This window comes from Theileria parva, chromosome 2 (assembly GCF_000165365.1).
Source record: "Theileria parva strain Muguga chromosome 2, complete sequence, whole genome shotgun sequence".
Taxonomy (NCBI): Eukaryota; Apicomplexa; class Aconoidasida; order Piroplasmida; family Theileriidae; genus Theileria; species Theileria parva.
Window position 1 is genome coordinate 243249 of NC_007345.1, and position 25146 is coordinate 268394.

Sequence of the window (25146 nt, forward strand, 5' to 3'; positions counted from 1 at the left end):
CGAGGAATATGAAGACTAGGGTATACACCCAAGGTACCAAACTGGGCAGAACCATGGAAGACTACATAAAGATCACAAATGAATTATTTTTAGGAGGATAAGAAGGGCCCTAAAGGAGATCTCGCAGATGATTCAATAGTGCAATGGTGCTTGTTCAGTCGGTGGGGTTATATATTTAAGAAGCTCATAATACATATACACTTTTGTTTGTTAATCAATTATTATGTATTATACTATTGGTTCAACTAGCCAATGTGCAGTTATAGGAAGTCAATCTTATAAACACCGATCCGATTCATAACCTCATTGACTATTTGGTAAGCCTTTATTTAATGTTGTATTTTTTTGCCAAAATTTTATTAATTAACCACTCATAATATTCTTATGTCATTTCTCTATCAAGAATACGTTATTTTTTTTATTGTTCCTATTTTTTAATTTTATTCTCACTGTTGTGTACTTTACGATTATCTCACTGGTATTTTTTCTCGAGGCTTCCTCGATCTCCGCTTTTTTGTTTTTTGCCAATGTAATCATTTAACCTCTCAAATCTTACTGTTTTCTCTGTTTTTTATCTGCATTCATGTTTGCTCCCTTTATTATGTCTAATTTACTTCTGAAACCCCTTTAACAATTATTTTTAGATGTTCGCTTTTCTATAATTGATTTCAAAACGCCTCTCCATGTTATTATCGTTCTTTCACATATTTTTAATAGTGAGTATAACTTCGGCATCTTATTACACCGATACAGTTTGATTTTAACCATTTAATTGCATTTTAAACATACTCCGGAACATTTTAATTCCAGATTCCGGAGCGGTTCATGTTTTCTTAAATTCGAGAGATTTTAATTGTAAGTGTTATTTTATTAAGATAACGACACATGACTGATAAGAGTAAATCAGCAACCGTAAAGGGAGAATCAACTCCCGCCAAAACGTCTCGACCAACGCTCTTCAACCTGCTCGAGGTCTTGGCAAACTATTCAATGACAACGCCATCACAAAGACAATGCATCAGAGATATTGTAACCGAGTTTCTAGCGAATAAATTTGAGCACTCGAAGGTGTATTCATACATCGGAGCTGTTGTTGGACATGACAGACTACATGCCGTGATCAAGCAACTGGAAGCTGATCCAGATCGATCACCCTTACCAGATCAGGACGGGCTGATGAAGATCGAGTCAGCCTTTAATTTAACCAGAAATTATAAGACGACAGGCGCAAACGGGGATTCGTGTACAAATAAGGATGAAATCTTGAGAACAATACGGAGAAATTTGAGTAAAAAGTGCGAGTTGTCGAGGTCGTCGAGCGTAAAAACAGCATCTGCAGGAGTTTTGTTGCAGAAGGCGTGCTGGCTACCCATTAGAAGAACTTTGACTGCAGGCCCGCTTTATGGCCACAGCCTAATTTGCATAGGCAACAGAGCCTACATTCTGGGCGGAAGCAATGGCAGAAACCAAGGATTTAACCTTTCAAAGGCACATTTGATAAACCTTCTCGACTTCAGCAGCAAGCAGATAATGTTAAGTGGAGAAGTCCCAACACACAGGGAAGGAAACTCGTGTAATGTGGCAGTGGTTAACCAGGGCCACTCCGTAGTTTTGTTTGGAGGCTTTAATGGCGAGGTTTTCTTTAATGACGTGTACCTATTGGACCTGGAAAAGCGCAGATGGACTAAGAGACACCCAACAGGACCACTTCCCACACCAAGAGATGAACATTCTGCCCTCATATACCCACCAAGATGTGATTTAAAAAACCCAAACACGACGACAGAGAGGGTAACACCAGAAGCAGGCACAAGTGAAAGAGTAATGACTGAAGGCCAAAATGCACAAGCAAATTCCTCATCAGAAACATTTAACAACAGCCAGTTGGACCACCAGGATAAGGATGCTCAGGAAAATAGATCAACCCAGAGAAGTGTGAAGAGTGTAAGGGAAGGACCTGTGGTATACCTGTTTGTGTTTGGAGGGAAAACCGGCCTCCTAAACAAGTTCAAGTGCCTGAATGATATGTGGGCATACAACGTACTCGGCAATTACTGGATGATGGTGGATACGGGAGAGAATAAACCGTGCCCCAGGTTCGGAGTATGTGCGCTTTGGGCCGACGACGAGACCGTATGTGTATTTGGAGGAGAAACGAGCTCGTCTAACGGCTTTGTAGATCGCACTGAGCGAGTTCTGCTCGATGATTTATGGATGTTCCACCTTAACCCCCTAAGCACAGGCAAGCAATTATCAAGCACGAACACCCAGTTGTCCACCGAGTCAGCATCGGAAACAGCGGAAGACTCTCAGTTGGATAACACAGACAGATCGGATCGCAATGGTGAGGTGAAATTATCAGGAGTCTGGGTGCAGGACTACTACGAAGGAAACATAGGCCCGCGCTCCCACTACAGTAGTATATTTATAGCACAGAGGTGCAAAGAAGTTAACACGGGAGCACCCAGGACGGTGGAGAGGTTGATGTTTTTGACTGGGGGTTTGACTTATCCACCTGGGAATAAGAAGGTCGTGGTGGCAAGTGACAAGCTTTACTTTTATTTCTTCAGCCAAAAGAGGTGGTACTCTTTGAAGCCCAATTATCCAAGGAATTACATAGGGGAGCCATTTGAGCCAAGACAGCTTCATGTGGCCTGTTTCTTCGAGAAGAAGAATATTCTCTTTCCAGGCACAAAGCCCTCGGTGCCCTGCATATTCTTCCACGGAGGCTTTCACAAGAAGCAGATCCTCTCGGACTCTTGGGTGCTATCCCTAACAGGGGAGGATCTTTTCTTCAAAAATTCATTACTCTCCACAGAGACCAACAACAATGCAAAAATGGAGCTTAGGATGTACCCGCCCTGGTACTACAGAGAGTCACACTCACCGTCTCTGCTCTGGGGAATGTGTTCAGTACAGAAGTGGGTGTTTGGAGCACTTGCACACCTTGTTGACAACTCACTCAAGGATACAGTAAGTAGCACAAATCTGTCCATAAAGTTCGAGCCATCACCCAAGGGCGAGGAGCTCATGCTTTCCGTCCAGGATGACGGGAACGGACTTGACTACAACTCTATGAACAGGCTCTTAAAGCTCTTTGGCAGGACTTACAACAGCTACAACTCGACTGATGATCCAGATTCCAGAACAGGCAAGGAGGAGTATGGTTTGGGCTTCAAGCTCGCATACGGAAGACTGGGAAACAGTGTTGCAGTAATGTCGAGAACCCATGACTCGATTGGCATTGGAATGTTATCGCTGGATCTCATGTGCCAGTGTGAGTCCCGAGAAATGGCCGCCCCAATGTGCATGTGGAAGCTTCCAAGCAAGGAGTTGATTAACAGGGACGGCCCATGTCTTATAGATCAGAGGCATCACCAGAGATTACTGATGAGCTACTCCCCATTTAACAGTGCAGCACTTCTTGCGGAGCAGATTAACGTACTAGGAGTTAACCCAGGAACCAGGCTACTCTTCTGGCAGCTGAGAGACGACTTAGACTCTCTGGTCTTGGAGGACGGAACACTTTTTAGTTCAAACCACACCCATAACCTTGGAAGCAGAAACGCCCAGAGCGATGACGAGTCTAAGGATCACCGTGAAGTTGGCAGTGTCGTTTACTTTAGAGACCATGTTATGGAGGGAGGGATTGTAATGGACTCGAACAACCCCAATGGAACTAAATCTAAACACGACGGCGCCAGTTCACCGGCACCAGAACAGTCAGTACCAGAAGAACAGCTAAATAATGCAGTTTCTGGGGAACAACATAATGAGGCGCATGAAAATGCCGTTGATGGAGCTGTGAAGGTTGAAGGTCAAGGTAATGAGGAAAAGCCTGCTGTAGAGAATGAGAATCAGGAAACTGCAGTCATTGATAAGCTAGAGGAGCTGAAGAGCTTGATGGGATATAGCGGAAGCTGGTATGAAGCATTCCCACTATGGAAGACTGCAAAGCATTCAATGGATTATTGTCTCCCAGTGTACCTGTACTGGCTCCACCTACACTCTTCCTGCACACTCTCGGTACAAGATGTTCAGCTTAAACCAAACCCAGTTCACTTCCACCTGTTTGAAAGTAATAAATCGGTGGATCTGGACGACATAGACCTGTCAACGCGAGTTGAGTCACTGGCCCAGTTTACTCAAAACACGACAAACGCCGTTGATACTAGCCAGAATAACCTTGACAAGAGTCAGAGCGGAGAGAATTTCAAACGTGTACGCGAGCCATTTAGCAGTGCCCAAGAGGAGGAGGATGCAGTTAATTACAAGGTGACCAAGTACAATAACTCAGTTGATGTTAAGCCAGGAGAAACAGATAACTCTCAGCCAGAAAAATTGACACCACAAAAGAAGGTACCAGAATGTCTTGGAACAATGGCGATGCCAAATCCACAACTTAAGGACCAATTTGGAAAAGACCTATCAGTTGAAGAGTGTTTCCTAGACATGCATAACCACGTTTTGGGAACAAACATGTTAGGTGGGATTAACAACGCATCCGATTTATCAATGGACTCTTACAGCTGTGGAAAGAATACATGTGGATACTGCGGAGTTTCACCAATAGGCAGATCTCTATCAGGAGGCGAGACTCTCTACTCCTTTCTAAGGGCCAAACTTCATAAATCTGTCCAACTCCCATTTCTATTTCACCCAGAAGATCACGCACAAGGCGCGTTCGCACTTATTGGGTTTTTGAACTATCCCACAAAGTCCGCATACCACTCCTCGTCAAGCGAGTTCAGCTTTGACAAAACCTCTAACTCCAGTGTTTCATCAAACTTCGGAAATCTAAGCTCCCCAGTGAAGAAACCACTAGCTCCAACCTCATTTGTAGTCACAGAGCCCCCAGAACCCCAACCCACACCACCTCCAGTCTCCTCAAGTCCAACCAAGTCAAGGAAAGCCAAAGGACAGCGCGGAAAGGGCACAACACAAGCACAGACGGGAAACACAGCGCAACAGGCTCCTCTACCCAAGACAACACAGGTTATTTTCAGCGGAAGCATGTCCTCTGAAAACCTGGGACCGACTTCAACCCCCGAGATGGAGGCCCAGAAAAAAGAATCGAAGTCCAAATCAGGCCCTCCGATGTTTTTGGGTGTTGGCGCTGGAGCACCTCTGTATTCGTCTGAGAGGTCCTCATCTAACATGTTTTTGGGCCAACAGATCCCCAGAATGCAGCCTGAAGATAGAGTATGTGAGGCTGGAGTGCTACTGTACTACAAAGGAAGGATGATTAGGAGACTTGAAGGCAACTTCCCGGCGCCGATGGATGAGCTGGAGAGTGCGAAGCTCCCGCCAAAAGCAAGTCTTTTCAGAGGAAACATGTACAGATTTGCCCTTACAGCCGTGATTAATGTGCCCAACTGGCTAGTCCCTTCAATAACTAAGCAGGAGTTTGTACACGAGAATAACCGAGTCTTTCTGACCTTCAAGGCCAAACTCATCAAGTTGCTCTCGGAATACTGCAAAGTGTGCATGGATGAGCACAAGAGGCACAGCTGGTACCTGGAAAAGCTCAAACAGATCGTCGACTACGATATGGCCAACCAGACGACTTTGAACAGTTACATGACTAAGCCGGATGAGGTTGAGGGCCTGGATGACGAAGTTGTGCCCTCCTGGAAGCTTGAAAACACCGAGTCCAGTCAGGAGAACACCACCCGTGAGGAGTCTTTAAACGAAGACGCTGTCGTTGCACCCCCAGAAGACGACGTCAATTTGTCCTCCAAGAACCTGAATTTAAATAATGTCGCTACCGTAACAACTTGATTTTTTCTCGCCTTAACCATTTTTAAACCAATAATATTATCAGACTCTATAAATTATTTGTACTTTATATGATACATGTATTGTGTGTATATGTTGTGTATGGTATACTGTGTATACTATACTCCATACACTATACATATACATATACGCATACGCATATGTATATACACATGGGTATATTAGGTATGTAGATTATTACACCATTATTTAATAAGATTGTATGCGTATTTGTTAAATCTTATGGACTTTAGAAGATTAAACTAATAATTTTTATAATTTAAGAATTATAAGAACTTTTATAGAGGCGAGAGATACACGGAAAGAGTATACAAAAAATAAAATAAATAAAAATTACATAATAAGCACTAATACATGGTATAATTGGTAGTAAATACAAGTAAATAGAGTAGGAACTAGTTTAGGTGTGAAATTTCCTCAGATTTACACAGGGATGGTTCAGAATGAAAACTAGGTAAAAAAACTAAATGTGTAAGTTGAAATGGACTCTAGAAGGTTGAATAAAATTAATTAAAAAAGTGGAAGGCAGCAATGGTGAGGAAACCTGTAGGAAATGGAATATGAAGATGGAAGGTGTAAGTGGGAAAGTACAGAGTACCAGTTGAGTTCAAAAAAATAAAATTTAACAATTAAGGTAGGATTTTAAAGGGGGAATCATGCACAAGATTCCTCCCTACACATTGCATCAAAAGTGCAACCTATGCAGAATCACAGGAGGGTAAGGAAAGGGACAAAATTTATAAAATAAATTTATCGTACCACTTCTTTAAAAAATCGGACATGTAGAAGTAAACTAAATATCAAAGGAAGTCCGAAAAAAAGAATCGCAATTGTGAGAATGTCCTCAGTAGTGTTAAACGATGAGGAACTCAGGTGCTTCCGCACTAAAATATGCAATAATTTGGTTAAGGGAAGGTGTAATTTCAAGGAATCTAGGTGTATTTTCAGCCACAACACGATATGTACTAGAAGATGCCCTCTATACCTGTCAAACACCTCGTTCATCCGGTACATCCCGCTGTTCTGCTCTCACGTAGTCTTCACCCAGAATTTCAAAACCGTAAAATCCAATTGTCCCTTCGGAAATGAGTGTATTTATTCTCATTCACTTGATGAAATTTTATATCATCCTCAGTTCTATAAAACCATTACTTGTGAACATTATCTAAAGGGGGTTTGTAAACACATTTTCTGCCCCTTCGTTCATGAAGATTCTGAGAGAAGACAAATTAAGCATTATAAACTCCCCTTCACAAATAACTTGTATATTCCTCCAAATAAATACATCACTGTAGTGGATACTATAAATCAGAGGTCAGGCTCGAAGAAGAAGAGCGACTCAGACAGTTCCACCACCCACAGCACAGGTCAATCTCCTGGGTTAGTGCCTGAGAACAGGACGGTGAGTGATGCGGAATTACAGGCCGATCTTAACATCTTGAGGGGAATGTGTACTGAGAGTGGAATGCCCTACGACTTCAAAGACTATGACGACTATCACCAAACTAGGAGGGTTTCAAACTATTCTAGTAGGCTAAGTTCCATTGATCAACTTCTATCTCAATTAACCACAACACTTGACGAGTCTTTCATGACCAAGGAGATGTTATACGAGTCGATAAAGGGACTTCTGGATACTCCCAGGGTTCCAGGTGGATGACTTAGGTGGATAATTGATGTGGTCCATATATAAATTTTAGAGGAAGTAAGAGATAATATTTAACGATAATACATTAACCGTATTGATTTAACAGAATTTTCCTAAAATTGTTAATTAAGGTTTATAAGCTTACAAAAACTCTGGCGTTGCAAAGATTTGACGGCCACCGGAGATTGGCATTTTGGGGAAAACATCCGTAAAGAAGTAATAGATGTGACCGACGAAGATACCCAAGAGATTTTCATTAAGTAAATAATCTGCCATGTAGGACAATATAGCCAAAATCCTAAATTTAATATACAAACATTATACTCTAATTAAATAAAGATAGGTTATGTAGGTAATTATACTTAATTAATCATAGATATCTAGTTAATAGATATCGGAATAGTTAAAAAAGTAAAAATATTGTAAATGATTACCATGGTAGATAAGGGGCTGGAACCGATAGAAATATTATACCCACTCGACTATATGGATTTTTCCTTCCCCAAATATATGTTAAAATATTAATCATTGTTCCTCCATAGAACATACTGTGCCCAAATATTTGAGCCAAAGCCTAATTCACTTTAAGGACAAATTAGCTTACCAATAACATTGCTCCATTGCAAATCAGCATCCACAGGAAATCTGCAGGCTTGTTATGCATCGTAACACTTTCCAATGAGCTGCAGTAGTGGATCCTAAAATTCATAATTAAGTAAAAATCTTACAAAACGTATATATTCCAGAAAAATATCATTCCAAACGACCCGAAGTATACAAAACATGTAATTAAACGCCAAACTTCACCTTGAAAGACCAACGTCCAGCTCATATATAGATTTAATGGGCTAATAATGTCCAAGGAACACAATATCATCAGAAAGACTGACGTGGAGAGGTATATTCGGGTCATGAACGGTATAGGACCTATAAGAGAGTCCATTTTATTGCGTTAGAAATGTTTCAATTAAAATTATTAAAATTCAGGGATTTTTATTCTACATTAAACTATACAAATACAAAGATGATATGAATCTGTTTGGACCCATATCGAATACAGATTTATAGGATATGAAAATTTAAAATCTTTCTAAATATTTATTTAGGAAATTAAAAGATGTGTATGTTCATAATAAAATATTTTTTCTTATCGACGACACCACACCGTGAATAGTTCCATTCATCACAATTGTACTTTTCAGATTAATATAATATTTCTCTGATAAATACTATAATTATATAAAAATCACTGTACTATATGTTTTTAAAATCTAATTCCCTTATTTTCGTTCCAAATACTCCTCAAGAATAGTTCTTTCTTCTTGATATTCTTATTATTACACCTTCTTAACTTATTTTCACCTTTAATTAGACTATTTAATTCATATATACCAGTTTTTTCTACATTTATTGATTAAATGTCTATTATAACTATTTATCTAATCGTTCTATTCATGAATTTACACATGGATTGATTAATGTACTAGTTCCAAAAATATAATCTATGTTCTTATTTTAAACATGAATATTGGCTTAAAAACACTGTCTTTTTATAATAACTTTCAATGGTATATGTTAGAATAGCAGTTACATTGCTGATTCAAAGTGATTTTCCAAGTCAATCTGAATCTTTTCAACATTTCTAAATATGTTTTAACAGGAAATAATAATTATTTTTGGAATAATATGGATAATATATCACTTCATTGTCTACTATTATTATTAATATTGAGTAAACTAGCGCATTCAGGTACATTGATGAGTTTAAATAATTATTTAGCTTTTGTGGACAGGAACAGGGTTAAGTATTTCAGTCAGTCCAGATTAAGGGGTATTTACATGCAATTAATTAACCTCCCTTAGCTTTAAGAACTGGAAAGAAATCACTGGAATTAAACTGTTCTGGACTCGCAATTAATCTTCTGAGTGTCCAGGAGACTTGTAATGGCAATGTAATCTCCTCCACCTCCAAATTCTTGGATGAATGTGACAATAAACCTTATTGCACCTTGAACTTCGGATGCGAGGATGGGATTATTAATTCAACAGTCCACTACACTTGTAGAGGTAAATGACTACACAAATCCTTCACTATTATACTTTAACATTACGAATATTTAATCCATTCAATAATCGTATATAGGGCTTGATCCGGTGGATATAACCGACAAATCACGTATGTTTCAATAAATACTCACTTCTTTCAGTAAGTAGTGCTTTCTTTCGCGACAACTCACTAGCTTCTCTTCGTTGCGGTGACAATAGATATGTTTTTATTTCTTCTGCCTTTTACATTCATGACTTCTCTGAATACCCAAGCGAGAACGACACCATCACTGACGATGTTAAGAATGAGTGTGACTACGGTGGAGCTTGTAGTTTTATTCCAAAATTACTCCCGGGAATTAAGAAAGTCTTCAAAGACTCTTATGTTTACGTAACTTTCCTTTGCATTTTGGGTTTGTTTTTTATTTTAACTTTCTTTAGATAAGCTTGCTTGTTCTACTTTCTACTGCGAGGATAACTCTACTTGTGTTATCGATGGGCCTCTTCCTCCTAAATGTGTTTGCAATAAGGGGTATATTATGAAAAACGGCCATTGCGTCAAAGATTATTCCGTCAAACCTATCCCTATTGGTCAGAGACCTTCTTGGGGCCCTTGGCGAGGCGGGATTCCTGATCCTCTGGGTAAGCTAAATAATTTACCTTCTGATGACACTAAATTGAAAATACCTCATTCCAAATCTGGTTTTAACTACAACGTAATAAATAAATTTCAACCTCAACCACGCAAAAACGCCAACTCAGACTCTGAAACCAACAATAAGGATACTGAATCTGAAAACACCGGGGAAGGTCATTCTGACGATACAGAGCCGGATGATCAAGATGAGCTTAATGATAAAGATGAGGAGACTGAACCGAAATCCAACACTACTGAATCTGATAATGAAGAGGAAACTAATGATGCAGAGTCCGACAATGAGCCTGAAAACATAAGGGAACCTGAGACTAATGATACAGAAACAAACGATGAACCTGGCAACGTCGGGGACCCTGAAACTAATGTTGATGATGAATCAAAATCGGATTCAGAAACCGATGCAGAATCTGAATCTGAATCAGAATATGAAACTGGCGATGAAGGATCGAATGTTGGCGGCACAGACCAAAGCGAAAATGAGCAAGACGGTGCCGTTGAGTCCAATGGCGCAGAAGGGGAGACTGACGGTATTGGAGATAACAGGAATACAGAAGATGTAGGAGGAACTAGGGATGGTAAATTCCATTTTCATGGTAATCTAGCTATGCAACCGGACTTCATAAGAAAGGGCTGTTTTCTTAACACTGACAGGTAACTAAGAAAGAAAAATATATGCAATTAGGATAATTGTTTTTGAAATATCATGCAAAAATAAAACCTGTGAATACAAATATAAGGAGTGTTACAACATTAGCAATTGATGCTTACTTACGAAAATGCAAATCGAAAGATTACATATATTCGGCAATCTACACAGTAATTATACGTTAATTACATGAGCATAGTGTAATAATTGAGTATTGGCGAAAACTTACATCTGCAGGCATTTCTTCAATCTGTGTATTGTAGTAGTTTTCAATACTTTTCATAGTGTCCATATCCTGGTGGGTAACAAAGTTGATTGCTACACCCTTCCTTCCAAACCTTCCAGAACGGCCAATTCTACGACAATATTATACTCGGATTATATATATTTATTTTTAAGTGAGTATGAGATTCATACCTGTGGATGTAGTTATCTGGTGACATTGGTAAATCGTAGTTGATAACGAGAGAAACTTGCTGAACGTCAATACCTCTTGCGAGGAGGTCAGTTGTAATGAGCACACGGGTTGATCCTGATCTGAATTCACGCATAATGAGGTCTCTCTCCTTCTGACCCATGTCTCCGTGCATGCTTGAAACTGTGAAATCTTTTTCTTGCATTTTCAGGGTCAGGTAGTCCACTTTCCTCCTTGTGTTGCAGTAAATGATTGCTTGTGTAATGGTGACTGATTCATAGAGATCGCATAGTGTTTCAAACTTGTACTCCTTGTCAATGAGGATGTAGAACTGCTTGATACCCTCAAGTGTCAACTCATCCTTCTTGACAAGAATGCGTTTTGGTGACCTCATGAACTTTGTAGTCAATTCTAGTATTTCGTTGGGCATTGTGGCACTGAAAAGTGCGACTTGGATATCTGGTGGAAGTCTCTTGAATACTAAACATTAATTAGTGAATGGAATTATTTGATATAATTATAGTTAAATAGCTAAAATAACATCTGGATGTGACGAACCATCTTGGATTTGGCCCTTAAAGCCACGTGACAACATTTCATCTGCCTCATCAAGGATAAACAACTTCATCTTGTCGGTCAAGAGTGCCTTCTTTTCAATCATATCGTAGACCCTTCCGGGTGTTCCAACGACCATGTGTACACCTGCCTTGAGCTTGTGTACGTCATCACGAACCACTGTTCCACCTACACAAGCGTGGCACTGAACTTTGAGGTAGTCACCCAACGCCAAAACAACCTATATGCACTTGTGAGTGAATCACGACTAACCTTTTGGATTTGCTGAGCCAGCTCTCTTGTTGGAGCCAATATTAAAATTTGACATGACATAACATCGTAATTAATAATCTGGAGAGCTGCTATACTAAAAGTTGCGGTTTTTCCTGTACCAGATTGGGCCTGACCGATAGTATCGTAATTTTCGATTATTGGCTTAATGCCACGTTGTTGAATTGCTGAGGGTCTTTCAAACCCATAGGAATAAATACCCCTCAATAAGTCTTCGTTCAACTTGAGAGCATCGAACGAATCCACAACTTCATCATAGTTTGATTCCATGGTGAAATTTCCGTTTGAGTACGAAGACTGGTTTGTTGAATCTGAGTCTGCCATTTTTTAATCGTGGGTATTTGAAAAATGGAAAAAAAATTTAGTCTAGAATTATATCTTTTGAAGATTCCGCTATCTAAAATCTTAGATCTGAAGACTATTCTTAGTTCCAAAAAAGATATGCACACAAATTAGAACAATGATATTGTAAGAAAAAAATATTTATAAACGAATAGTAATCGAATACACTTAGGTTTATTAATTTTATATACACAACCCCCACGAACATGCATCATAAAAGTACTGCCAACCTGAGATATACACATTCATTCCTTACTCTTCTTTTTAGATCTCTGATTATTTTTTCAAGTAAATAAATCTTCAAGATTTCGGTTTTTATTATTCACTTAGTGTAAAAATTAAATACTTTTTTTTTATTTTTATTCTTTATCTTTTTGCATCTATTTCTTGTCCCTCGCCCATTAACTTCCACTCAGACTGTCACTATACTCAGGAATTTTTTCTTTATTTATTATTCGATTTATTTATTCCAAGATCCTTTTTTTAACTGCACATTTTTATCCTTTTCAGACAGCCTAACTATTGTTTTATTACACATTTAATTATTTAAATTATTGTTTAATTCTTGATTTTTCAATTATATTTTATTTTCTAAATATCATTTTTAGTGATTTACACCATATTTAGTTATTTTTCTTTTCATTCACCTTATTCTTCCTGATTTATTCACTACCCTTTTGGATTCCTGCCATTATATAACCGTTTATCACAAAAAATTGTATTTTAGTTTATATTTCACAATTTAAACAAGATTCCATCAATTTTTTGAGTTTTTATAAAAGTTTTTAGAATGTTGGAGTTGACTGTTAACACCAACTCCCAGGAATCCCAAATATCAAAGCTTCTTTGGAAGTATTTAAATCTGAATCACGCAACACTTTTATTTACAACAGATAATGATACGGTAATGATTAAAATTAAAATTTATCTCAACTATATCCAGGAATCAGCCTTGAAGTTTAAGGATGGAAGAGAAACAGTGAAGCATTTTCCACTCATACTGGAACTTGTTCTGACAACATCAGATACCGGATCACTCCTTATACCGAACGAACCTGAATTGAAGGTATTTTTGACCTATTAACATTGTTAAGGGCACTATGGACTCGTTTGTTGATTTTGCTTTTAAACACAACTTTGATGTTCTGGATGTCGAGTCAATTAGGGTATTATCATATTGAACTATGAATTTCAGATGTTGGATACGTATTTGCTAAATGAAACTTTCTTTGCTGGTCCTTCCTTAACCTTGGCTGATGTCGTATTATTTGTTTCTGTATTAAATTGGACGGTATGTCATTTCCACCTAATTGTTATTTAGGTTCGTTCTAAACCAAAGGAACGTTCAGAATTTCCTAATCTCATGAGGTGGTTTGATCATTTACAGCATCTTCCAGGTTAGTATTCACTTTTCTTTTCAATTTACACTTGTTTCTTAGAGCTTGCGGCTTGTTTTGAGGAGTTTTCAGTAATAAACCTGTTCGATGTATGTGTTTTCAATTTTAATTTTTTTTTAGAACAAGCTTGTTATATCACAGCCAAAGGCGGGTATTAAGGTGTACTTTTTAAATTTTTTAGAGAAAGTTGAAAAGAAGAAAGAAAAGAAAGAGAAACCGAAAATCCAAGCACCACCAGCCGAGACTAGACCTTATGATGATGTGACAAGATTAAACGTTAGTTTTTTACCCATATAAATTTTGAAGGTTGTTGTTGGCAGTGTTCTATCAATCAGGAAACATCAGGATGCTGACAAGTAACAAATTTTATATTTCAACAACTTTAGATTATACTGCCTCAAAGTTGATATCGGAACTGAGGTCAGGAGTATTTGTTCAGGACTTGTTGACTTTCTTGGCCCAGATGATATTCTGAACAAGAAAGTATGCATCCTTGCAAATTTACCTAAAAAGAACCTGAGAGGAGAAGAATCTAACGGAATGGTTTTATGTGTATCAAACGAAGGCAAAAGTTCTGTTGAGCTCCTGGAGCCACCCGAGGAAACACCTGTATAACTCTATACATACTCACTGCTAATGTTTAACTAATGATTGCTAGGTGGGAGAACGTGTTAGTTGGGAAGGTTTATCAGGAGAGCCAGACGAACAACTTTCACTGAAGAAGGGAAAGGATACTTTTGCTATGGTACAAAAGGTAATTTTAAGAGTTTGTAACAAATTCTCAGGATTTGGTGTGTAAAGATAACGTTGGATACTACAAGGTAAATATAACCCTGAATAAAAGCTTTAGTCGTCAAAATTCATGACTTCCAAGGGGCCATGTTTCTGTAAAAAAATCTCAACGGGAACAATTTCCTAATAAATGTACACATTTAAATAAATAGGCAACTAAGTGAAAAATAATATTAAATGCGAGTAATTTTAAGAGGATATAATACAGTGGTAAAGGAAGTACAAAGGCAATTTTGCGATGTGTAAGATTGGTTAAAACTGCATTTGGTGACATCTGGGGTTTCATCAGGTGAATTGTTTACACTAACACCATCTTCATCATCAGAACAGATGGTTGCGACAAACTGGTTGGAATGGGTTGTTATTCTACACGTTGGAACCTCGTTTTTAATAAAATCTGATAATTTCTCGTAGCCCAAGTCGCGATACTTGAGGTCAACACCGTGGACACGTTTGTACACTAGTGGTAGAGAACTAAGAGGTATTATGGATTCGATGTTAAAAAGGCTCAGCACCTCTGTTCTTATCTTGGAAAGTTGTTCTTGATCCAATCTGTTAGTTGCGTTGTTGTTGAATTTGTTTGCCGCTGACTTAGAGGTCACTACGGGGACCAGGCAATTTCCCCTATAGACCAACAAGCCCATTTCGTTCAATTTCTGAACAACTTTTACGATTGTTCCCAATGATAAATTCCTAAACTCCTTTGGGCCGTTCTTCTTCAAGTGCTCGGCAAACACGTACCTGCCTCCAACGTTGAATATGTCTTCAACTGGGACGATTGAGATGTCGAGTTCAAATAATTTGGTATAGGCATCAATGATTCTGCACTCGAAATTCATATCGTGGAGTTGTTTGTTCTCACTTTGCTCAGACAACATGTAATACTGGTACGTTGATATGAAAGTCAGGTAATCGGAGGCCACTTTCACAAGATCCTGGTCCACAACCTTGTTGAAGTGCTTAAAAGGTCTGCTTCTGATCAAAATAGCCCATTCGTTTGGGATGTCCCTGGAGTTAGGACCTGGACCTTGAAGCCTTATGATTTGGAACTTCTGGTCATTAGAGCATAGTTTTAGCAGTTTCTGGCCGTTTATGCAGGATCCTTCGTTTTTGTTCAGCTTACGCCTGATCTCATGAACAGTTGGAACGATTTCCTCTTCATATAGCTCATTGATGGCCTTGTAAATGCTATCTAACTTTGTAAACGATTTACCAGGCTTTTTATTCTTTGAGCTCTTGTTTTTCTGATATCCGTTCCCTGAGATATCTCTCAAGCGAGTGGAATTATTGAGATTTGAAGTGTAAGCTGTACTAAAACTTGAAAAACTTCCTCCGTCACTGCTGCAACTTGACCCAGATTCATGCTGGTAATCCTCAGTTTGGTCCAGTTTATTTTTAATCATGTTAGATTCCAACCCAGATTCTTTTACTAAATTATTTTCTTTCATTTCACAGGAACGGTTAATTTTTTACAGTACGCTTTGGTTATTTTCCATGTTTGAAAGATTTCAGGTACCTGTTGGAGTCAAAGAGAAAGAACTTTTTGCTACTTTTCTTCGATTTGACTGACGATCATAAATAAAATTTCTTTAGACTCCATACGCTGTACTGTTCTAACTCTTTGAACTCAAGAATCATGTCTCTTTAGCCTTCCATCAAATACCCTTTGTAAAGCCTATTTGAAAGAGTTATCAAGTCCAGTTAAGCTTTAAATCGTTTTTAAAATTCTAAATTTTATCAAACAGCTCATAATCTAGTCAAAGGATTGTCTTTTATGAACAAATCATCAGTAAATCTAGATATCTCCAAGGTGCACTATTGCGATTGATACTTTTGTTACATGTATTGATATAGGCCCTTAGATGTTGTATATAAAAAGTAAAAACTGACTCCAAAATTCATTCCAGCCATTTTTAGCTGTTCGTTTTCTCAAATTCATGTCTCAGGGTCGTCTTGGAATGAATCACTCAATCCAATTTAAAGATTCGATATATTTCGTTTCACACATTTACATCTTCCTTTCAGAAACTGCTCCTACATAAAATTATGTAATAGATTATGCTATTCTAAAATACATAAGCCTAACATTTACTTGAATCAGGCCACATGTTTCTGAGGAACTCCTCACTGGAGGATAATTAATTAAAACCACCTGTTTTGACCAGTTTTTTCAATTTTTAAATAAAAGGAGACCAAAATATATTTTTTACAAATACAGTAATTTTACTAGTCTTAAAAAGCGATTCTTGGCGATACGCTGTAAACCAAGGATTCTACTATACTTTATGTATCATTATTAAAAGATAAAGGAAAAAATAAATATTTATTAATATATATTATGACATAATTTATGTTTTCACGGGGTTTAACCAGTACTTAAATTTGCGGGGATTCCATGTATTTAAAGGCGTATTAAATACTCATGATACATCCCAATTCATATCAAATAATATCGAAGAAAAAGTTTCATAACAGATTTTTTTAAATAATTTGAATATATCTAGTATTTTTAGTTTTCAAATTAAACGCTCTTGGGATTTAAATAAATAAGGTAAAGCGTGAGAAAATCAATAAAATAAAAAGTAAAATTGTTTCACAAAACTTGTGGACTAATTATCAAATTACCAAAGGATTTTATTTATCATTTTAAGTTAAAGATTTTTAATAAATTAAATAAAGGGGAATTATCGTTTAAACTTGGGGCTTAAATCTTAAACAAAAATTATTTAGTGTAAACAGCGGCTGTTCCATAGAAATTTTGGAGATATAGTTCGTTGTTTTAGTCATACTCTCCTTTTGTAATTATTATAGTTCATCCTCTGCAAAGAATACCAAGCTTACTTCTGTGTACTTTTAGTTGTAATTTAATGTACAGTATTATTCCCTAATATCATGTAAATTATTTCTTGTATATAATAATGCCTATCCTTCCTTCTTATCTCTCAAATTACGATATGAAGATGTCCAACAATGTTATCGCAACCACCGGAGCTTGTTTGACTCTTTTGTTTGGGATTGCAATTGTGTTCTCAAAATGCTCCGGGGAGTTGCCAGGGCTCTCGATTGGAGCTCCTGTAGAAATCTGTAAAACTAGGCTTTCTTTTACTTCGTTTTTTCTCAAAATTAAACTATTTTTCATTGCTCTACATAGATTAACATACTATCCCACCTACAGAAAGTTTAATCAGGTTTTGATTGAACGAGCCAAGAGTATTAACGACAGCGAGGCTGTAACTGTAAAAGTTAAGACCTTTTACTTCTCCAGGCACGGCGAGTCCGTGTATAACGATCTCACCATCAATAGAAATGTATTTATAATAGTATTAAAAACCATGAGACTCATATTATTTGAGACGCTTTTGTTGTTCACTAATGAAGTTCTAACTTATGATTCCCCGCTGAGTACAGAGGGGATTTCAAAATCACTGAATGCAGCCCAGTTTTTATCATCACCTAAGAACCAAAATGACCCCGACATATCCATATTAAACGGGAAGTCGACAGTACCCTCAGTTATTTTAACATCGTACTTGAGGTTTGCAATATAGTAAATATAATATTTTCAGGCGTGCTCAAGGCACAGTTTCACTTTTATTCCAATCCCGCTTAAGCACCAACGATGAGAATATTTTCATAACCCACGAACTAGATGTGAGTTTACAATTTTTTATTACCTATTTTTTGTTACTTCTTTTTATTACCTATTTCAATGCAAAACAATCTAATTTTTATTTAGGAAGTTGTTAGGAATCCAGATTGCATTCCTATGCACAGTGTTTTTGACTACATCACATTCCCACTGCTGGAACAGCTGTACACTCCCCAGTCTTACTATCGATACTTGAGGTTGAAGTCAGTTGAAGAGGATCCTTACGACATTACTAACCCCTACTATAAAATTTTAAGATTCTTCGACAGGGTTTTCCACAGATTTGACGAGGATGTCATCATCGCAGTGGGCCACTCGAGATGGATCAGATACGCCATGAGAATATTCTTTCCACAGGTAATTTCATGTTACATTCAATAATTTTAGAACTCCGTTGATTTTGACATTTTAAACAAGAAACTGACCAACAATGGGATTATCAAGGTTGATGTTCACCTGAAGAAGGTAATTTTTTAATTTTTACGATTCTTCAGAGTCCTGGCGGAGACCACATGTACATGTTCGATCCCAAGTCTTTTAGGATTATTTACGGTTCTTTTAAATAATATTATATCATGTACAAATACGTTATTAAAATTTATTTACTCTGTAGTTTATACCGTTTTCCTCCAGAACTTCAACCAGCCTTTTCTTATCCTGACTTAGCACCATCGCTCTAGATTTATAAATTCCATCCAGGAGTTCATAAATGAATTCATCTGCCTCCTTACCCACTCTGTGCGAAATTTATTAACTTATTACTAACCTCTTATACAGTTTTATCACTTCTACTATTGCACCTGGATTGTACAGGAGCCTCTTGCAACCCTTCAGCTTTAACACCAGCCTATTACTGTAGTTTACATCCCTAAAGGAAAAATGGTTAGAAATTTAAGATTAAATACTTGGATGAGAATTTTATCAGTGAGACCAATTCTTTTGAGCTTAAATTTGTGATTTCATTGAAAAGAATACCAAAATAACGGTCCATTTTATCCCTCGGAATAACCCCAGTGAAGTAGTCATGGTCATAATCCTGAAAAGGCGTTAGATTTGTGAAGGTACCAGGAGTGTGGTGAGCTCAGATAGGCTTAAATCTTCCAAATTCCAACATTCAGTTACGACAGAATTTATAAAATGAGGAAAAACGTCCTAATAACAGTTAAATTGCAGAAACAAAAAGTTAAATTAAATGAACCAAGTGATAAATAAGAAAACATACTGGTGGAATGGAAGTTTTTGATAAACTGGAGTATAGCTCCAGTAGTTGATTTTTACCAAGATTCTGGGATTTATTGGAAAATTCACCCAAGAATTTCAACTAAAATAAATATAAGGTGTGAAATAACTATTTGATGTATAGTAAAACAAACTTGGGAGGAATCTAGTGTTTGCTTAGAGTTTAAAATCGATACTGCAACTTCGAACCACAAGGTATCGTTGTTACTCAACTCTTCATATTTCTTTAAAACTTCTAAACAAATTTGTTTATATTTAAATTAACCTTTTTCAAATGAGGTCACTAACTTCTGTATCTTATTGGTAATGGTGTTGGTGATGTTTGGAAAGCTTTGGTTCTTAAGTTTACTCAGGAGATATAAGTAACGGGCTTGTTCCTCATTTGTGGAGTCGTAAATGTTTTCATTAATTCTGAAAATTAGTTATTATAAAATTAATTTACTTTGTAAGTATAGAGTTTAGCAATTGATCGTTTTTGAAGTTGAATGTTATGATGGAGTTTAAAAAAATCAGGTTGAAATAGTGTATACACTCTTTGGAGGATTCCAAAATAGAACAGCACTCGTTGAATAGTCTGGCTGAGCACAAAGGACTGACCTTATCATGGAACCTACAACAGCTATCTAGGCCATCAAAGATCAGAACTTTGTCAATAACACTCAGATCACTAACTTCTATAGCTTCACCTAAACATCGATTAGGATTTTTGTAAACAAATAATTTATGAATTTTAATGCTACCTATTGCTAAAAGGCAGTTTTGAGAGACGTTTTCTACGTTTTTTAAACTCGATAAAAACCTCAAACACTCTATTGGATTTAGATTACCGTTTAAACAAATGTTCTCGGCGTGTTTCAGAACATAGTTAAAGGTCCTAAATGAGTTTAGTAATATAATTAATGGTACTGTTCGTGATAGTATTTAGGGTTATCCATGGCCAAAATTACGTTAGAACATTCTTCTAAGGTGAATTGATCTAGGGTTGCAAGAATTCGACCAACAAAAGTTGAGACAAATTTATGATCATAGTGGGAACTTAGTGAAAAGTACAGGTACAAAACTGATATAACATAGGTATCCAGGGACATTGCAAGTTTGAGAGCTTTAAGTGTTAACTTGTGCCATATGTCAATATCTGTAATTCCATTTTCTATACAGCGATAAACGACCTAAAAGTTCTTTAAACTATAAAACAAACCATTGATAGTGTAGAGCTGTCCATACAGTGGGTGTATAGGGATCCTCCATGTTTTTCAATGTTTAGGACATCTGGGAATCCCATGAATGTATCTGGATTTAGACCTTTTTTGGGAAGGTTCCACCACTCCTTATCAGGGTGGAGTCGACCCAGGTTGTAAGGGTCGACCAGTGGTCGAGGAGTCTTAAATAGCGGATTCTGCTTACTCCATGTCTTCTTAGCTAAATAAAATTTGATTTTAAGGTATAATTATTATAAATATTAGAAATTAAGGCGTTTAAAGCACATTGACCTACTAGGTGGATTATAGAATCTTTTAAAAATCACAGATGAGTCTAGTTTTAATATTTTACATTTTATTATGTACATTACATTTAATACTTTAAATTAAAATTTCCTTGGACTAATATCTAATTAAGGAGAATCATGCGCATATAGAATCACTAAATTGGAGAAAGGAAATCAAATCAAACGAGATAAAATCTAAACAATCAAATATATAAAAAATTTATTAAACAAAATAAATACAGCTAAAATAACATAAATTAAGGCTAATTTATCGTAAAATCGTCTTGTATAGGGTTATTAAAAGTTTACATACAAATTCTTAACACATTTAAAAAATTGGGGATTAATCTCAAACAATAGGATATATAAAAAATAACGATACAAAATAATAGTTTATTTAACGCGTTCGAAAGGTTTAAAATAGGGTAATTTTGTTCCGATTTGTTAAGACATATCAATAGGAAAATAAAAAGGGCAACTTCTCAAAAAGAAGTATGTTATAAACAGTACCAAATTTGTTATTTTAAAAGTGCTAGGGCATTAATGTGTAAATTAACATTACAGGTGTGTAGCTAATTTTTTAATGGGGTGTGTCGACCAAAAAATACATTTGTTTTACTGGCTGCAGGGTTTATTTACAAATTATACTATAGCTATTAAAAAGAATAGTTTTAACGGTGATATGCTAATCCCAATTATTGCTTAACAACGAATTGTTGGCTAATAATAGTATTTAACTTTATGCAACCATAAAACAACCTTGCATAAACTTAATAGTACCTGCTATTGTTACACATTTGTAAAATTCAGAATCGTTTTAACAGGAGCAATATTTTTAGAGATTTTTATTGGAGATGTTAGAGACTGAGACTGTCAATAGCTACGGGTACACTGAGGCTCCAGGCAATAACTTTTTTGACAGTGAGAATCTCAAGTGCTTGAAGGCACCTTTAACCTCACCGGCCTTCAATAATTTTTCTACTCACATGGAGACTAGCGCAGCACGTTTGGAGGAAACATTGGAGTTATTAAACTTGAGGTATCAAACTTTATTCTTCTTGGCCTCCGCTGCCCTTGTTACCAGCTCAGTTTTTTCAGTCACAAAAACTTTCGGATTCAGTACCTTGCCCGGATTATTACTCTCACTCTTTTTATTGTAAGTTTAAAAGTTTATATGTATTCTTAGGACTAACTCATTGCTTGTTATGGTTTTGGATATTCCCGGGACTCCGAGGTGGGCAGCCAAGTACCGCAGACACATAAGAAAGAACATGAGATTCTTGACAAGATTAACTGGAAAATCTTTGTGGCTTGCAGTATTGGGTGCATCGAATATGGTGACCTTGAAGTCCAACAGAAAGGTCGGAGCTCTTCGTTTTCTTTTCGGAACTTTAACCTCACTTTTCGTCTTTGCCGTAGCAGTTACCGGATTTGCAATTGTATTTTCACATTTTTCTTATTATCTTTTAGGCTGTAAGGAAAAGCTTTAGACTTGAAAAGGCAAGGAACGTCGTGAAGGATGCATCCAAAGGTGCCTATATAGACGTTTTCCGCAAATATGCTTTATCTGACCCTGAACATGGAATGCAATTCGGTATTTTATTTTTCCATTAATTTTATTTCAGAGGAATTTAACAGGCTTTGTTCCGATTACACTTCTGGCAGACTTCAATTCGATATTGTTGATCTTTATATAATCTTTAATGTTCTGGACGAACACCAGAAGTGTGCAGTTAACGAAAGGGAGTTTTATGAGTGGCTGGCAGGCTCCCTTGTATTTTTATGAAGATTTTAAAAATGTAAAATAGTTAATTTATTCCAATATATCGAGTATGAATTAGTTATTATTGAGTTTATAAAGTACATATTAACATTAGTACCTATTCCGTTACAAATGAGGCAGCTAGTTCTTCGTTCCAACCTGCAATTTCTAGGAGTTCTCTTGCGTGTTCCGGGGTGATGCTGAGCACCTCACTAAGTCTAAGAATTTAAAAATTTTAAATTTAAAAATACCTTTTAACCTTTTCATTTTGTTCAGTCGATTTAGAGTCAGCAACTGTATTGGTTTTAGCTTCATAGGTACTAGTTGATTGTTGAGAAACAGAAGTGGAAATTGATGGTTTATTACCGGATGGCACACTCCTAGAATAACTCTTAAAAGTCACTAACTCGGATTCTGATAGAAATGGAACATTTACATCGTTTATTCCCAAATAATTGTACTTCAAGTTAATATCGCAGGTATATCTGCGTAGTATATCCAGCCCTAGAATAAATTCCAAATTGGCTCCATCTATGACAATGAACGAAACTGGAATAAATATGGATCCTATTTTCATATCAGCCAAGTGTATTTTCCCCAAAGTTTTAGTTGATCCCACTCCTCTAAACTCAAATTAAATCCAATCACTTACACTGCAACTCCTTTGAATCTTTCGTCCACCAGGCTTAGCAAATTACATTGTAATGCACATTCTTTACTCATTATAGTGTTCTATTGTTTTTAAATCATAATGTTTAATATACCTGAGCACCGGTGTCCACTAATGCCTTCACTACGACGTTGTTTATTTCAACCTTGATATACAACATCACAATCCTGCCTAAAACAACTCATTAAAAAAAATATTTTACCAAATGACTCTGGAAAGTAGTTTTGGGCTGACATTAAATTTTCGTCAATTCTGTTCTTTTCAATTTCTTTATGTATTAAAATTTGCGATTCTGGGTTTAAGGGATCCAAATATGCTTTCATCAAGTTCTTTTTGTGTTCCATTTCCTCCTAAACATATATTTTAAAGAAATTTAACCTTTTTCTTCTCTTCATATTCGTTCTTTACAATCTTATAAACTTCCTCAGCGTTTTTTGTTAGAACTGCGTTGTAAAGTTCCTGGTTATGGAACTTGAGTGTTTCAAGTTGAGCTGGTTCACGGTTAAACTCATCTAAAATTTCTCTTGCTCTTGTACGAAGAAGGTCATCTGTATAAGTTTTTATATTAAAATTGTTATCTTACCTGAAATGGTATCGTAGTCAGATGATAAAAGTGATGAAAAATTCATATTTCCATAATCAGATTTTACTAGCAACACATCTCCGTTTTTTAAACCGGAATCCGAGATCAAATTAATGTTTCCAGACAGTAAAACTCCATCTAGATACAATTTTTGGTTATTTACTGGTATATTTAATTGATCTTTTATCAATTCGTTTAGTTTTGAAAAGCTCCAGTCATTTTCCAAGTAAAGAGTTACAAACTGGCCATCTGAACAACACATTTAATTAAATTTACTAAATATATGTTACCTTCGGCCGCCACTTTAATCATAAGCATTACAAAGTTTAAAAATTAAAAAATTATAACTGTTTTTCCTCATTGTACTCATGTATGTGGATACGACATATAAACGACAATTCCATAAATTTTATAAAAAACTGAAAGTTCCATATAAAGATGCATACATTTATTAATAATTAAATCAAGTATTAAAAATTACTAAATTAAACAAAAATTTCAACAGTCTCAGAAATCGAGATTCAATTGAGTATTAACTGAACAACCTTTGTTCTTAAATTGTGTCTTATTAAAATTACTTTGGGGCGTAAAAGAACCAGTGCCTTGCAAACACTGTCAAATTAGGCATGAGGACAAAAACTGGCAGAGCGAAAGCAAGTAGTTGGGAAGGTTTTGGTAAAAAGAATATATCAGTTCCCCTCATCTTATTTGAACATTGATCTCCAAAAGTTGTAGCTGGAACCAACGACTTCACATCCAGCGTGCTAGTACACCCTCCATTAGAGTCGAACTGGCCTGAAGAATCTGAAGATAGTGGCAAAGTTGAGAGCTTCCTTGCAAATGAAACATGTTTATTAAACCTAGTCTGTGATAGCGTGTTTCCTCTTAAGTTTGTGTCATCGGAATTTATTTCTGTATTGTATATCATGTCCCTCATGAAAGGGGCAGTATATGGCCTTCTTGACCATCCGAAAGTCATATTTTATTAAAATATATATCCCAGAGTTTAATTGAACTTTATTAGATTTTAATAGAACCAAAATTTATTATTTGAACCTAGGCGATTCAAATTAATTTATTCTAACTTGAATACACCCCCATCAATCCTAAATATAAAAGGAAGGTTATGAATTCTTACTACTCTATTCCCTAACACATTTACACTAAT

General features: G+C 36.5%; 12 protein-coding genes across 12 annotated transcripts; 6 read left to right on the plus strand and 6 right to left on the minus strand.

Moving 5' to 3' along the window:
* The first annotated feature begins 188 nt into the window (after positions 1-188).
* On the plus strand, positions 189-5834 carry KLHDC3 (Galactose oxidase central domain protein). The gene is made up of 2 exons (XM_759595.2): positions 189-317; positions 645-5834. Exon 2 carries the CDS (start codon positions 886-888, stop codon positions 5779-5781), a length of 4896 nt encoding a protein of 1631 aa, XP_764688.1. The 5' UTR covers positions 189-317; positions 645-885; the 3' UTR covers positions 5782-5834.
* A 668-nt stretch (positions 5835-6502) lies between these two features.
* On the plus strand, positions 6503-7737 carry TpMuguga_02g00120 (uncharacterized protein). The gene has a single exon (XM_759596.2). It carries the CDS (start codon positions 6638-6640, stop codon positions 7457-7459), a length of 822 nt encoding a protein of 273 aa, XP_764689.1. The 5' UTR covers positions 6503-6637; the 3' UTR covers positions 7460-7737.
* DERL2 (Der1-like family protein) lies at positions 7313-8618 on the minus strand. The gene is made up of 5 exons (XM_759597.2): positions 8176-8618; positions 8052-8145; positions 7882-8021; positions 7593-7745; positions 7313-7560 (listed from the first exon to the last, which is right to left on the minus strand). Exons 1-5 carry the CDS (start codon positions 8388-8390, stop codon positions 7533-7535), a joined length of 630 nt encoding a protein of 209 aa, XP_764690.1. The 5' UTR covers positions 8391-8618; the 3' UTR covers positions 7313-7532.
* A 1414-nt stretch (positions 8619-10032) lies between these two features.
* TpMuguga_02g00122 (uncharacterized protein) lies at positions 10033-10806 on the plus strand (the record flags this gene model as incomplete). Its single annotated transcript, XM_759598.1, has 1 exon — positions 10033-10806. One exon carries the CDS (start codon positions 10033-10035, stop codon positions 10804-10806), a length of 774 nt encoding a protein of 257 aa, XP_764691.1.
* A 78-nt stretch (positions 10807-10884) lies between these two features.
* On the minus strand, positions 10885-12576 carry EIF4-A (DEAD/DEAH box helicase). Its single transcript, XM_759599.2, has 5 exons — positions 12041-12576; positions 11771-12008; positions 11215-11692; positions 11027-11153; positions 10885-10960 (listed from the first exon to the last, which is right to left on the minus strand). Exons 1-5 carry the CDS (start codon positions 12380-12382, stop codon positions 10943-10945), a joined length of 1203 nt encoding a protein of 400 aa, XP_764692.1. The 5' UTR covers positions 12383-12576; the 3' UTR covers positions 10885-10942.
* Positions 12577-12966: 390 nt separating this feature from the next.
* Positions 12967-14756, plus strand: Yars (putative tRNA binding domain protein). Its single transcript, XM_061305311.1, has 14 exons — positions 12967-13118; positions 13190-13304; positions 13344-13466; positions 13495-13566; positions 13596-13691; positions 13722-13797; positions 13840-13886; positions 13918-13948; positions 13979-14073; positions 14104-14153; positions 14184-14406; positions 14456-14551; positions 14583-14618; positions 14648-14756. Exons 2-14 carry the CDS (start codon positions 13191-13193, stop codon positions 14714-14716), a joined length of 1128 nt encoding a protein of 375 aa, XP_061162094.1. The 5' UTR covers positions 12967-13118; position 13190; the 3' UTR covers positions 14717-14756.
* TpMuguga_02g00125 (OST-HTH Associated domain protein) lies at positions 14747-16748 on the minus strand. The gene has a single exon (XM_759601.2). The coding sequence runs from the start codon at positions 16035-16037 to the stop codon at positions 14763-14765; it is 1275 nt and encodes a 424-aa protein (XP_764694.2). The 5' UTR covers positions 16038-16748; the 3' UTR covers positions 14747-14762.
* Positions 16749-17221: 473 nt separating this feature from the next.
* TpMuguga_02g00126 (Histidine phosphatase superfamily (branch 1) family protein) lies at positions 17222-18822 on the plus strand. Its single transcript, XM_759602.2, has 5 exons — positions 17222-18124; positions 18156-18240; positions 18326-18595; positions 18626-18703; positions 18733-18822. The coding sequence occupies exons 1-5, from the start codon at positions 17508-17510 to the stop codon at positions 18802-18804; spliced, it is 1122 nt and encodes a 373-aa protein (XP_764695.2). The 5' UTR covers positions 17222-17507; the 3' UTR covers positions 18805-18822.
* TpMuguga_02g00127 (uncharacterized protein) lies at positions 18819-21212 on the minus strand. Its single transcript, XM_061305312.1, has 12 exons — positions 20972-21212; positions 20676-20896; positions 20384-20646; positions 20218-20351; positions 19920-20163; positions 19743-19888; positions 19612-19712; positions 19461-19559; positions 19304-19390; positions 19144-19274; positions 19005-19106; positions 18819-18974 (listed from the first exon to the last, which is right to left on the minus strand). The coding sequence occupies exons 1-12, from the start codon at positions 21042-21044 to the stop codon at positions 18830-18832; spliced, it is 1746 nt and encodes a 581-aa protein (XP_061162095.1). The 5' UTR covers positions 21045-21212; the 3' UTR covers positions 18819-18829.
* A 380-nt stretch (positions 21213-21592) lies between these two features.
* Positions 21593-22789, plus strand: TpMuguga_02g00128 (putative integral membrane protein). Its single transcript, XM_759604.2, has 4 exons — positions 21593-22119; positions 22150-22402; positions 22434-22557; positions 22589-22789. Exons 1-4 carry the CDS (start codon positions 21818-21820, stop codon positions 22747-22749), a joined length of 840 nt encoding a protein of 279 aa, XP_764697.1. The 5' UTR covers positions 21593-21817; the 3' UTR covers positions 22750-22789.
* A 26-nt stretch (positions 22790-22815) lies between these two features.
* ddi1 (Aspartyl protease family protein) lies at positions 22816-24345 on the minus strand. The gene is made up of 8 exons (XM_061305313.1): positions 24269-24345; positions 23979-24227; positions 23774-23943; positions 23598-23745; positions 23490-23566; positions 23378-23457; positions 22977-23348; positions 22816-22943 (listed from the first exon to the last, which is right to left on the minus strand). The coding sequence occupies exons 1-8, from the start codon at positions 24294-24296 to the stop codon at positions 22844-22846; spliced, it is 1224 nt and encodes a 407-aa protein (XP_061161285.1). The 5' UTR covers positions 24297-24345; the 3' UTR covers positions 22816-22843.
* A 103-nt stretch (positions 24346-24448) lies between these two features.
* On the minus strand, positions 24449-25049 carry TpMuguga_02g00130 (putative integral membrane protein). The gene has a single exon (XM_759606.2). It carries the CDS (start codon positions 24955-24957, stop codon positions 24553-24555), a length of 405 nt encoding a protein of 134 aa, XP_764699.1. The 5' UTR covers positions 24958-25049; the 3' UTR covers positions 24449-24552.
* Positions 25050-25146: the final 97 nt, after the last annotated feature.